Raw genomic sequence first — 12418 nt, 5'->3', positions numbered from 1 at the left:
TTTTTGGCTCTGCCTCTTGGACTATTCGATACATCGTAAGATTGTCAGTGTAGATAGTCAAAAAATTCTAATATTCGATGAAAAGTAAAGGCGGTCAATTTCTTAGAATATTACTACGTTCTAAAGTTTATGTGCCTAGCGATAACCAAGTACAATGACCCGTTAGGCATCTGATTTGGATAGATCCAAATCAACATTGAAAGGTGATAACGATTTTATTATTAGTGGAATGGAGAGTATATTTTTTTTAAACGTTTGAACAGATATAAACTTCTGAGATACCCTCAATTCGAAGAAATAACTTTAATCCATCAAAGGAATCTTCGACCAAGCAGATCCCTAAATTGTGATCCAAACACGTGGATTTATTGTCTTGATAGTACTTACGTTACATAATTACATTCCATTCAGTCTACTATCTAAATGCTCAAATAACCTTGTGCATTCTTGCTAGTGAATAGAAAAACATGACGCGCTCGCGATGTGTTTGTTAAAAGATAAATGTCTTGACGTTTAGATGGATGCTAGATGCATAGCAGTTTTTTAGGAAATTTTCAATTCACTTCGAAAAACGTTGCAGCTAAAATCAAACTTTATCGGACGATTTCGTAGATAAGCGATTTTTTCGAATTAACGCAATGAGATAAGATATACAAGGAAATTGGTGAGAATGAACTGGTGCACCGAAAAATATCGGTACAAAGTGTGAGTGACAACATCGAAATGTGTACACTTGTGCGTTCTCTCTTCTCCGTCTCGATTTGCCTTCTTGGTCTGGCTGTTGGGTTCGGAGATGCAGCGAGAATCTTGGCCTCAGTGGCGACACCCTCTTACAGCCATCAAGTGGCCTTTAGGACCATCTGGAAGGAACTGGCGAAAAGGGGACACGAAGTTGTCCTCCTCACAACCGATCCTATGGAGGAAGACATCCAGAACTTGCGACAGATCGACCTGGGTTCCTCGTACGACGTGATGAACGAATACAATTTCAGCACGACGGTATCGAACAACGCCACCAACGACTTTTGGAGTTTCGTCAAGAAGAGCGTCGTCACGATCGGGGAGGCTCAGAGGCATCAGCTGCTGCTCCCAGAAGTACAAGCGTTGATCCGCAACTCTAGCGAGCACTTCGACCTGATCATGTTGGAGGTGGTGTTTCCGATACACCTGGGTTTCGTCGAGAGATTCAAGGTGCCGGTTATAGGTCTGACATCTTTAGATGCCCACGGAAATTGGCACATGTTCATGGGGAACCACGATCATCCAATTTTACATCCGCAACTGGGACTTAGCCTTTCGTACCCTCTAACGTTCATGGACAAGATAGTGAGTAAGACCTTATGTTGAATAAATTAACTCCACAGACCCTAACGCCACTTCGACAAGACACAAGTTGTCTGGTCGAGGTACCTCAAGAGGTAATGGACCCTTATCTTATTAAGAAGACATCGTAGACGTCCAACTACATTATTTCCTCTTTTCGTACAGTGGGACTTTTCTCAAATTCTCACACTCTAAGGAAAATATATCAAAATTTCTTGTAATTAAATATTAAATCATTAATACTGGGTGGTCTGTTTTGACTTTTTATATTATTTAGTATAGTAAAAAAAATGTCGGAAAATGAGTCGGTGTACTGTTCTTTTTGGAGACCAATCTGATGGGCAAATGAGGATGACGTGAACAGGCCATCTCTCAATGAGATAGATTCTTTACCTTCTTTCTCTTTTTCCTCAATTTTGATACACTTCAATGCAAATTCCAAAGAGAGTCATATGAAGTACGAAGAATTGAGCGAAACTTCCTGACGATGCCTAGATAATGACAAAATTTTCTTCTCGAAGGCTATTTGTCTCGAAGAATTGTCGTTCCATGTTCCATTAATGCGAGCTAGAAATGCAGCGTGGAAATTTTAGAGAGGCTGAACCATCTAATCACAAACTGTAGACCGGCATCGGTATTATTGTCCCTCATTACTGCAGTGGAGTGACATTTCATTCGGAGGATGGGGTCTTTAAGCAAAACAGGGACGTCGCTGTGAGGAATATTTTCACTTCTCATCAACGATACGCCACCTGTCCTATCAAGACCGAACCAAGCCTCGCTTACTCTGTAGAATCCTACACCCATCCATGACTCCCAGACATACCTACCTGCAGTCAACGAAAGTAGGTACAACCACTCATCCAGAGTCTGCAGGAGAGTGAGAGTTCGCTGGCAAGACTGCATTGAGTCAGGAAATAAGTGAAATCTGGAGCCATTGAACTCTAAAAGAACTGGAATGGCATTTCGATGCAGGCAAACTGAGGAAGACTGAAAGGGAAGATGTAGAGCAATCTATCTCTCTCTGCGCTCTGTCAATTGGTTTATAACGATGTAAATAAAAACAACCCGGGGCGTTAAAGCGAGACGACTGCTGCGTCTATGCTGCGTCCGACGTCTGATGCGGTTATTCGATTGGTTGCCTAACTATTAGAAAGAGATGGGTTGCTCTACATCTTCCGTCTCAGTTGGACACACTTTTCGTCGTATTTCGGTACCTAAGAGGCCCTTCCTGTTCTTTTAGAGTTCAATGTCTAGAGCACACAGTCATATCAATAATGGAGACGACAATTCAAAGAATTGTCGCAGGAATTCCGACTTCATTTCAGCATCTCACCATTGTTTCCGTTTTTTTCACTTCAAAATCTGGAAGCACCAATTAGATCCTCCAACGATAAATCCAATTTGCGACGTTGAGATAAGATAAAAACAGAATAGACGAGTACTAGAGCACTCAAAAACTTATTAGAGCCAACAGTAAGCGATCTAAATCGTTCAAAAATGTACATATTCCGAGGCCTGATCTTTCCTTCCCTGATTTGCCTCTGGTGCCTCACCGGGCTCGGCGATGGGGCTAGGATTCTGGCATCGATCTCCATACCATCCTACAGCCATCAGGTAGCCTACAGGACGATATGGAAGGAGCTGGCGAAAAGGGGACACGATATAGTATTACTGACCACAGATCCCATGGAGGGCCACTTCGACAACATAAGGCAGATCAATCTGAGTTCCTCGTACGAAATAGTAGAAAGCTTCAAGCTGAGCACGTTGATATCCAGCGATGCGAGCAGGAACATCTGGAAGTTCATGCAACTGGGGGTTCTTTCGATGAGCGAGGCCCATAGACATCAGCTTCTACATCCAGAGGTGCAGGCGTTGATTCATAATTCGAGCGAACACTTCGATTTGCTCATGGTCGAAGTGGTGTTTCCCCTGCATATGGGTTTCATCGAGAGATTCAAGGTGCCAGTCATTGGTCTTTCGTCCTTGGATGCTGCGAGTGCTGTGCATGGTCTGATGGGGAATGAAGACAATCCGATTATTCACCCTCAACTAGGTTTCGATCTTCCTCCCTCGCCTACAATTCTAGATAGAACTGTAAGTATTTAGACGACCATCCGTTACATGTCCAGAGCAATGCTGGGCTGGGAAACACTTGTCCGATGGAGCTCAGTACAAATTTCATCAATAAGGGCACATTTTTGACACTTGAACATCAATAACTAAGATCACTTGGTGAGTGCATCCTCGAAATGAACCGATCAACTGGAAAGATTGCTGTCAGTTTTGTACAGAATTTTATCGAATGACCTCAAAGAATTTCCAAGAAAATGCCTGGACTGCGTTTAGAACAATTCTTCCTCAGTCGATTTCGATTTTTGAGTTTCACTGAATTAGTGAAACGAAAGCAAAAGAAATATAGGTCCAAGACACAGATAATCATAACTTAATGAAAATTCCGCCAACTTTGAGTTCATATTCCAAAATATTTGCACAATCAAATCCCTCAACATTAGAAGTTCACAATTTTATTGTTAGATAAGATGAGATCCGCTCTCAGACTTATCATGCATATGATTTAATTCATTTCAGTGAAGTGCAGGAACTTTTTTTGGACGTTTGTTATCATAGATAAACGCGAAAAAAACTAAGAGCTTCACATGCATTATATTCAAATATTTCGAATTATCCCTTCACCAATCGAAATAAAGAAAAATCTGCCATTTGCAAGTTTCAACCCTCAAAATGATGGGCCAAAAACTGAGCTTTTCCCAAATTCTCACACTCTTAGGCAAATATATCAAAAACTTTGTAATGAAATCATTAATACTGGTTGTTCTGTTTTGACAGTTTTCATATTATTAGTACTATTAGTAGTAGTATTAGTATAGTGAAAAAAATTTCTGAAAATGAGTCGGTTTACTACTACTACTCTGTTCTTCTTGGAGACCAATCTAATGGGCAAATGAGGATCAGGTGAACAGGCCACATGTCAATGAGATAGTTACTTTACTTCCTTTCTTTTTTTCCTCAATTTTGATCCACTTCAATGCAAACTCCAAAGGTAGTCATATGGAGTAAGAAGAATTGTGCGAAATTTTGTGACGATGCCTAGATAATGACAAAATTTTCTTCTCGAAGGCTATTTGTCCTCAAAGAATTGTCGCCCCATTAATGCGAGCTAGTCTAGTCATGAACCAACGAAGTAAGGAGTAACTCCAGAGAGGCTGAACCATTTAATCGCAAACTGTAGACCGGCTTCGGTATTATTGTCCCTCATTACTACAGTGCAGTGACATTTAAATCGGAGGATCGGGTCTTTAAGCGAAACCAGAGCGTCGCTATGAGGAATATTTTCGATACTCATCAACGATACGCCACCTGTCCCACCAAGACTGAACCAAGCCTCGCTTACTCTGTAGAATTCTACACCCATCCGTGACTCCCAAACATAACACTGCCTGCAGTCAACGAAAGTAACAACAATTCGTCAGGAGACTACAGGAGAGTTAAAGGGTTCGTTCGCAAGGCCGCATTCAGCCAGGAAACAAGTGAACTGGAGCACACAGAACTCCGCCAGCAAGCTAATCATGAACCAGAGCAGGAATTCCGATAAAAATTCAGCTTCTCACCATTACTTCTGTTTTTTCCTCACTTCAAAATCTGGAAGCACCATAATTGAATTCTCTAACGATAAATCTAATTTGCGGCGTTGAGATAAGATAAAAGCAAAATAGACGAGTAAGCAAGCATTCAAAAAAAAATATTAGAGCCGTCAGTAAGCGATCTAGATCATTCAAAAATGTACATATTCCGAGGTCTGGTCTTTCCTTCCCTGATTTGCCTCTGGTGCCTCACCGGGCTCGGCGATGGGGCTAGGATTCTGGCATCGATCTCCATACCATCCTACAGCCATCAGGTAGCCTACAGAACCATATGGAAGGAGCTGGCGAAAAGGGGACACGACATAGTATTACTGACCACAGATCCCATGGAGGGCCACTTCGACAAAATAAGACAGATCAATCTGAGTTCCTCGTACGAAATAGTAGAGAGCTTCAAGGTGAGCACGGTGATATCCAAGAGCAAGAACATCTGGAAGTTAATGCAACTGGGGGTTCTTTCAATGAGCGAGGCCCATAGACATCAGCTTCTACATCCAGAGGTGCAGGCGTTGATTCATAATTCGAGCGAACACTTCGATTTGCTCATGGTCGAAGTGGTGTTTCCCCTGCATATAGGTTTCGTCGAGAGATTCAAGGTGCCAGTCATTGCTCTTTCGTCTATGGATGCGGCGAGTGCTGTGCATGGTCTGATGGGGAATGAAGACAATCCGATTAGTCACCCTCAACTAGGTTTCGATGTTCCTACCTCGCCTACAATTCTAGAGAGAACTGTAAGTATTGAGACGATCATCCGTTACATGTCCAGAGCAACGTTGGGCTGTGAAATACTTGTTCGATGGAGCTCAGTACAAATTCCATCAATAAAGGCACATTTTTGAATACTCAATCAATAACTGAGACCACTTGGTGAGTGCAGACGAAGACTTGTTCGAGTAAAATTTATTATTATTCATTTTTAATAAGGCCGAAGTTTTTGGGAAAAACAGTCTCAACTGAATTGTGAATAAAGAGATGTTTCTCCAGGTAGCGAAAAAAATCTCAAAATCCTCTACCTACCTATACGTGAAGAAAATCTATCGAAATAGATGAATTCCAAAAAAAAAAGTATGGAATGGATTGAAAATGCCCTTCGTGTTAAATTCAACGGGCACGTTTTTCTTCAAAAAACAAAATCCAGTGAACATTGCAATACCCCTATTGTCATGGATGTTTCAAACGTACGACAGAATTTTTAAAATCTCCAATCTTTATCATATCATATCATATTCTCCGTATATACAGAAGAACAGAGAAGCGTTCTAAAAATCTGTTTATCATCGTGACAAATTTAGCTCATTGCCAGTTAATATCCGAAGCTCGATGTGTTCACGTCCGACAAACTTATAAGTGCGTTTTTTCGTTCGTTTGAATCGAGCATGTAAAGCATACAAGTGTGTGAAGGTCGACTTGATCATAATAATAGTGAATACTTCCATTTATCTGATCCCTGCATCTTCCATTTCGTCAATATTGTCAATCCTCGAATTGAACCGATCAATTGGAAACGTTACTGTCAGTTTTGTACCGAATTTTATCGCATGACCTCAAAGAATTTCCAAGAAAAAGCCTGGACTGCGTTTAGAACAATTCTTCCCCAATCGCTTTCGATTTTAGACTTCCACTATAAGAATTAGTGAATCGAAATCGAAGGAAATATAGGTCCAAGCAATAGACTTAATCAATATTCCGCCAACTTTGAGTTCATATTCCACAATATTTTCACAATCAGATCCCTCAACTGAAACCAAAAACTGAGCTTTCTCCAGCAGTAATTTCTGTAGTGAGATACTCACAGCCTGTATGTAGGAAAAGGAATACAGTAAGGCCTTTTTTTTTAATACTTTATAAAATTCTCTTATGGTTTTTATGGAAAATAATCAACCGAAAGTATTGATTGGCTTCAGAGAGAGGATGATTTCGGAAAAAAATCTTCAATATAGAGAATTTTTCAAATATTTACTATACCTTCACCTTTTCCAGTAATGCAGTCTCGGATTGTGATGATATTTGACTATCTGATAAGATAACCCGTCCTCTCTATTCCCATCCATCAGATCGAAGAGTTTTTCGAGTATATCTATCGATTATTGTAAGTGACTACAAGTTTTTCTTGTGCGATATAACTGAAAATGTTCGTGATTCCAACGATTTTGATCGTCCTGTGGACAGCAGTCACCCACAGCGAGCAAGCTAGAATTCTAGCGTCCGTACCAACCCCGTCTTACAGCCACCAAATAGTCTTCAGGCCTTTATGGAAGGAACTGGCGAAAAAAGGACATGAAATAGTCCTACTAACCTGCGATCCCATGAAAGAAAATATCGATAATATAAGACAAATCGACATGAGCATCGGTTATCAAATGATGGAAAAATACGAGTATAACAAGCTCATATCGACCGAAGAGGTGAATTTTTCCATTTTCAACAAAATGATGGAGATCGTGCGCGCAATTCAACTGGAAGAATTGCTGCTACCCGAAGTGCAACAGTTGATCCACAACAAAAGTGAAAAATTCGATCTTTTGATATACGAGTCTGCATATAGCGTTCATATAGCATTCGCGGAAAGGTTCAATATTCCGGTAATCGCTGTGTCTTCGATGGATGTACCTCTTTATATCCACAGCATTATGGGAAACGATGTACATCCAGTAGTGCATCAAGATCTAGGGAATGTTTTGGGATACCAACATCCGCTTTCTATCACTCAGAGAGTTGTAAGTACTCTACGACATTCGATAAGTGGAAAAAAATTTCTGATACAGAAGAGTAGATGCTGTGGCCATAGTTTCGGTCTCATTCTACCCCTTCAGAGCAGCACATTTCATACCTCGACGAAAATGAATAAATGACGGCACATATTACAGAGTACAGAGTATGAAGGCCTCTTTCTTTGTGCTGGATCAGAGAGAAGATAACAGTAATATGAGTTGTGTTGCTCTGACGAGGTCGAATGGGACCGAAACCATGGTCAACATGTACTCTATCGACGAAGTGGTATTTCTGTTGATACTTCAAGTGACGATAGTTTGTTTTAGTGTGATTTAGATCGTATGGTCCAAACATTTCTTGATTTAATATCGGTGGGTGCATCTGAATTAATTTCGTTTATTATTCATCAGTCTTATACTCCTTAAAGGCGCCATTTATTATTCGCACTAAAAATTTTTCTTTCTACAAGAGATATTCGATAATAACACAATATTAGGTACATGTAATGAATTATTATACTATTGCTGATTTTTTTGTATTGGAAGAAAATTAATTTATAAAACTGCAGAACCAATTTCACATTTTCTTACATAAGACTTTTGCAGGTCAGTGTATTATTCAATGGATTGATAAATATCTATGGTCTCTTCGTCGTCAACCCAATGATGGACGAAATAATACAGCAGGTATTCGGGAAAGACAGTAAACCAATAACGGAGCTGATGAAAGAGGTGGACATGTTATTCATAAATGTGAATCCTGTTCTACACCCCATTAGGGCTGTTACACCGAATACCATCATGTTTGGTGGTGGCACTCATGTAGATACAGTTCCTAAGCCTTTACCCGAGGTACATTTTATTGACTCTCGTTCAATAGTTGAAGGAGAGTAACTAGTGAAAGTATTTGAATTAAATTTGCCATTGTGTATTGAGCCTTTTCTTCAAAATTCTTCGTTCGAAATCATACTCTCAAAATTACAATGATTGTGCATGACAAACGCGCGAGTGTCTTATACGAATTTTTACAATTTGTTTTCACTTGCAAAACTTAGCCATATAACTTTTGAAACCGACCCATTTCAATGAAATGACGTATTCTCAATGAAATATTCTTTTCTTTGAAGGGTATACGAAAATTCTTAGACGATGCAACCCAAGGAGCGATTTATTTCAGTTTGGGTTCCAACGTGAAGAGCAACCTAATAAGGGATGAACTTCGTCAAGTGTTCATAGAAACATTCAAGGAATTGCCGTTTAAGATATTGTGGAAATTCGAAAACGAAGAATTGCCGAACAAACCTGACAACGTTATGATTCAGAAATGGGTACCTCAGGCGGACGTCCTTCGTAAGTCAAACAGAAAATTCTCAAGCACCGAAATTGTGGCAAAAAGTGCCTACTTTTCCATAAGTATAATCTAAAAAGCATGGTTTATTGAAAGCCTACATTTCCCCTAAATAATTTTTATTCAATTTTTTCTTGTTTCTTGAAGGGCATCCCAATATAAAAGTGTTCATAACCCAATGTGGACTACAATCGATGGAAGAGGCAATAATGAATCATATACCTCTGATAGGATTACCATTTTTCGCTGATCAGCCAGCGAATGCCATCATGATGCACAACAAAGGTTTCGGGGTGCATTTAGATCATACTAAGCTCACTAAGGAAAAATTTAAAGAGACTATTATGGAAGTGATTAATAACCCTAAGTGAGTACATTTATATATTAATTTCGAAGAGTTCGAGACCTGATGCTAAGAAAACCTGATGAAACATGCGGATACTTGTTCATGCATCAAGATAATGCAATACACAGGCTGTTGCAAGACCGGAATTTCTGGCTTATTGATTCATCCATAGCAAAAACAGATACACTATCGAAATAAATTTGAGTTTTCGCTCAATAATCGTGTCATTGATTTCAGATATCAATAAGGATATACACTATACAGGGTGATTCATTAAGGATGCTGAATAAAATTGATTGATAATGCTATTTGGCATTCTGTAGCTACCCTTGGGCCTTGATGAATCACCATGTATATCTACACTCAGGTTTCATAATTCAAATACTTATAAATTAAATGAATGAATATTAATTTGTTACCTGAATTAAGAGTTGATCCATCAGCCAGAATCTCTGCTACAGCGGTTCAACATCCGGCTTTTCGCCAATAACATAATGCAGAAGCGGATCTAGAAATATATTTATTTGGAATGAGAAAATTTTATATGTGGTATCCATTTTTGTATAATCGATTTTTGCTCAGAAACGCTTGTTTTTTTTCAGGTATAAACAGAGATCAGTGGAAATAGCCGATTTATTGACTGATGTTGAGATGACAGGTCTTGAAAAAGTAGTGTGGTGGACAGAGTACGTAATAAGAAATAAGGGCGCAAAACTTCTTCGGAATCCCATAAGAGATCTCCCATTCTACCAGTATTATCTGTTGGATGTTATAGGATTTGTCGGAGTTTTATCTTTTATAGTAATATTCGGTACTGTCAAAATTAGTTTACTCATTTATAGGCTAGTGAGGCAAATGATCGTGAAGAAACCAAAAAAAAACTAGAGTATCGATGTTTTTGTTGCTTTGAAATACGATCACTTCAATTCTAAAACTCATCGGAGTGAAAAATTATCTGTGATAATAAACAGTTGAGAGAAATTCAATACATAGCTTCGATTGTAATTGAACTTGCAGTATTATTCTATTTTTCATTACTGTTTACGACTAATATTCAAAAACTGTTTTGGGAAGTTGAACTTGTAAAAAGAAAGGATGAAAAAATTCAATGCTCATGATTTAGCTCCTCTCGGGAGGGGCAGTTGCCCCCTCTGCCCTCCCCCTTGGCTACGCCCATGAGTCAGATCAAAATAATTCTAAATTGAAACCACATATATTTCAAAAAGTTTATTTTTCCGTTTTTTGTTTCTCTCATATTTCAATCCAATTTCACTACAATATTTTACTGTATGAAATATTCACCTTCACCTCACATTATAAGGAAATAAAAACTTCTGTTCAGGTATCTATTGTCCAGTATCATTAACAAGAAAATATCAATTTCAACAGTTACTACAACAAACATAAAAAAACAATTACATGATTTACAAAATTCATTTACCTATAGCCAAACCTAATCTAGGTTTATAGCTATTTTGTGATTCAACCAGATTTTTTTTTAAATTGACTAGTTGAATTGACAATTATCCTGTAATTCTGAGAAATTCAATAAGAAATCACAAATGAATCACAATTTACATAGACAGAATAAAAGAGGAATAAAAGCACCTATTGCAATAAAAACAGGGAGCATTATTGAAGAATCATCCATCGTGTATGGATCAGGTTGTTTGGCTGCACCAGGACGTCGATTTTTCGGTATAACCTCAGGTTCTTCCCTTGGATCTTCGAATTTTTCAGGTTCTATTTGTATAGGGGGCAATTTTGGGACATCTTCCAACTGCGCTTTCACAACGTAAATAGCGTTAACTTTTGGGTTGTCTTTGTTACCTTTTATGAACTCAACACGTATTTTCCCACCTCGTATATCTGATTCTTCTTCATTATAGATAAGTCGTCCTTTCAAAGAAAAAAAATTATCATTTTCATTTATTAAAGTATAGTTTCACCAATATGATGAATTTGATTTTAAATGTAAATACTTGAAGGTAACAAATTTTATGAATTAAATTGTTTTCCAGACAAGTTAGATAAATTTTTCAAAACACTTCAAATCTGTCAGAACAAGTTAAACGAAAAGTAAATTGAAATTGTTTGCATTGTACTTACCTTTGCTCACCCTAAACGGAACATATTCATCATGAGCAAAACCTCTCCCAACTTTGTCAAATATGTCCAAATCTGACACTATCATATGTTCTCCGTTGAGGACAACATCAAAAACTTTTTGATTGGGTGCATTGAAATATACTTCGCAGAATTTTAATACTAGAACGTAATCTCCATCTGAAGTAATTGGTATATCATAGCCAAACGTATTCGTATGATATCTTTCAGTTTGGTACAAAATATGGTCCTCTGGTGGTATCCTTCCGATCAGCAATCTTTTTCCATAGTCGGAGGCAATGCCTATTTTTCCATGAAGGGGATCTTTCTCATATCTCACACCGTGAACATCAGTGTGGGCGTCTCCACCACAATTTACCGCATATATTACCGGATCAGAACTATTCACACCAACTAATGTTGTGAATAATATGAGGAAAAATACCAAATACCTAAGTGGGTTGAGAGATTTGGTTTTGATCACCATATTCCAAGTGTAAAACTAATTAAATATTCTTTATCACCTGTTCATTAGACAATTTTTATCATGAATCATAAGCGATATAATTCATCGCAAACTCAACCCTTTATTTTGAAATTTTATACTGAACGAAATTGAGGTTAACTTTGTGACAGGTACACATACGCACAGGGATGGCCACATCGATGTATCGAAAAGTCGATATTTGAAAAATGGAAACATGAATCGATGCATTCTTGCATTCGTCGATATTTTAACAGATTTATTTCAATTCTCGAGAAATTTACTGATGCAGGACGTATATCAGTACCTTTTCAACATCGTATCGTAGAATCATCACCTATTGAGTCTTAAGATATGAAAAACTATGTATAGACAAAGAGGAACTTAATCTTTGGTATAGTTTTTCGTAAAAAAATGAAATGAGTTTTAAAA

The 12418-nt window shown here is 38.3% G+C and overlaps 2 protein-coding genes across 5 annotated transcripts; one reads left to right on the top strand and one right to left on the bottom strand.

The window, feature by feature from the left end:
- The first annotated feature begins 510 nt into the window (after positions 1-510).
- On the top strand, positions 511-10741 carry LOC123314240 (UDP-glycosyltransferase UGT5-like). 4 transcript variants are annotated; one of them, XM_044899396.1, is made up of 5 exons: positions 511-1326; positions 8309-8554; positions 8830-9052; positions 9198-9417; positions 9999-10741. In XM_044899396.1, the coding sequence occupies exons 1-5, from the start codon at positions 724-726 to the stop codon at positions 10279-10281; spliced, it is 1575 nt and encodes a 524-aa protein (XP_044755331.1). In that variant the 5' UTR covers positions 511-723; the 3' UTR covers positions 10282-10741. The 4 variants fall into 4 exon arrangements, with proteins under 4 accessions (XP_044755331.1, XP_044755332.1, XP_044755333.1 ...); XM_044899397.1 differs by lacking the exon at positions 511-1326 and adding an exon at positions 2786-3423; XM_044899398.1 differs by lacking the exon at positions 511-1326 and adding an exon at positions 5091-5722.
- Positions 10729-12160, bottom strand: LOC123314245 (malectin). Its single transcript, XM_044899407.1, has 2 exons — positions 11506-12160; positions 10729-11295 (listed from the first exon to the last, which is right to left on the bottom strand). Exons 1-2 carry the CDS (start codon positions 11987-11989, stop codon positions 10964-10966), a joined length of 816 nt encoding a protein of 271 aa, XP_044755342.1. The 5' UTR covers positions 11990-12160; the 3' UTR covers positions 10729-10963.
- Between the last annotated feature and the right edge of the window lie 258 nt (positions 12161-12418).

The sequence above is a fragment of the Coccinella septempunctata genome, chromosome 5 (assembly GCF_907165205.1).
Source record: "Coccinella septempunctata chromosome 5, icCocSept1.1, whole genome shotgun sequence".
Taxonomy (NCBI): Eukaryota; Metazoa; Arthropoda; class Insecta; order Coleoptera; family Coccinellidae; genus Coccinella; species Coccinella septempunctata.
Note: the sequence above shows the minus strand (reverse complement) of the source record. Positions and strands in the feature narration are given on the sequence as shown.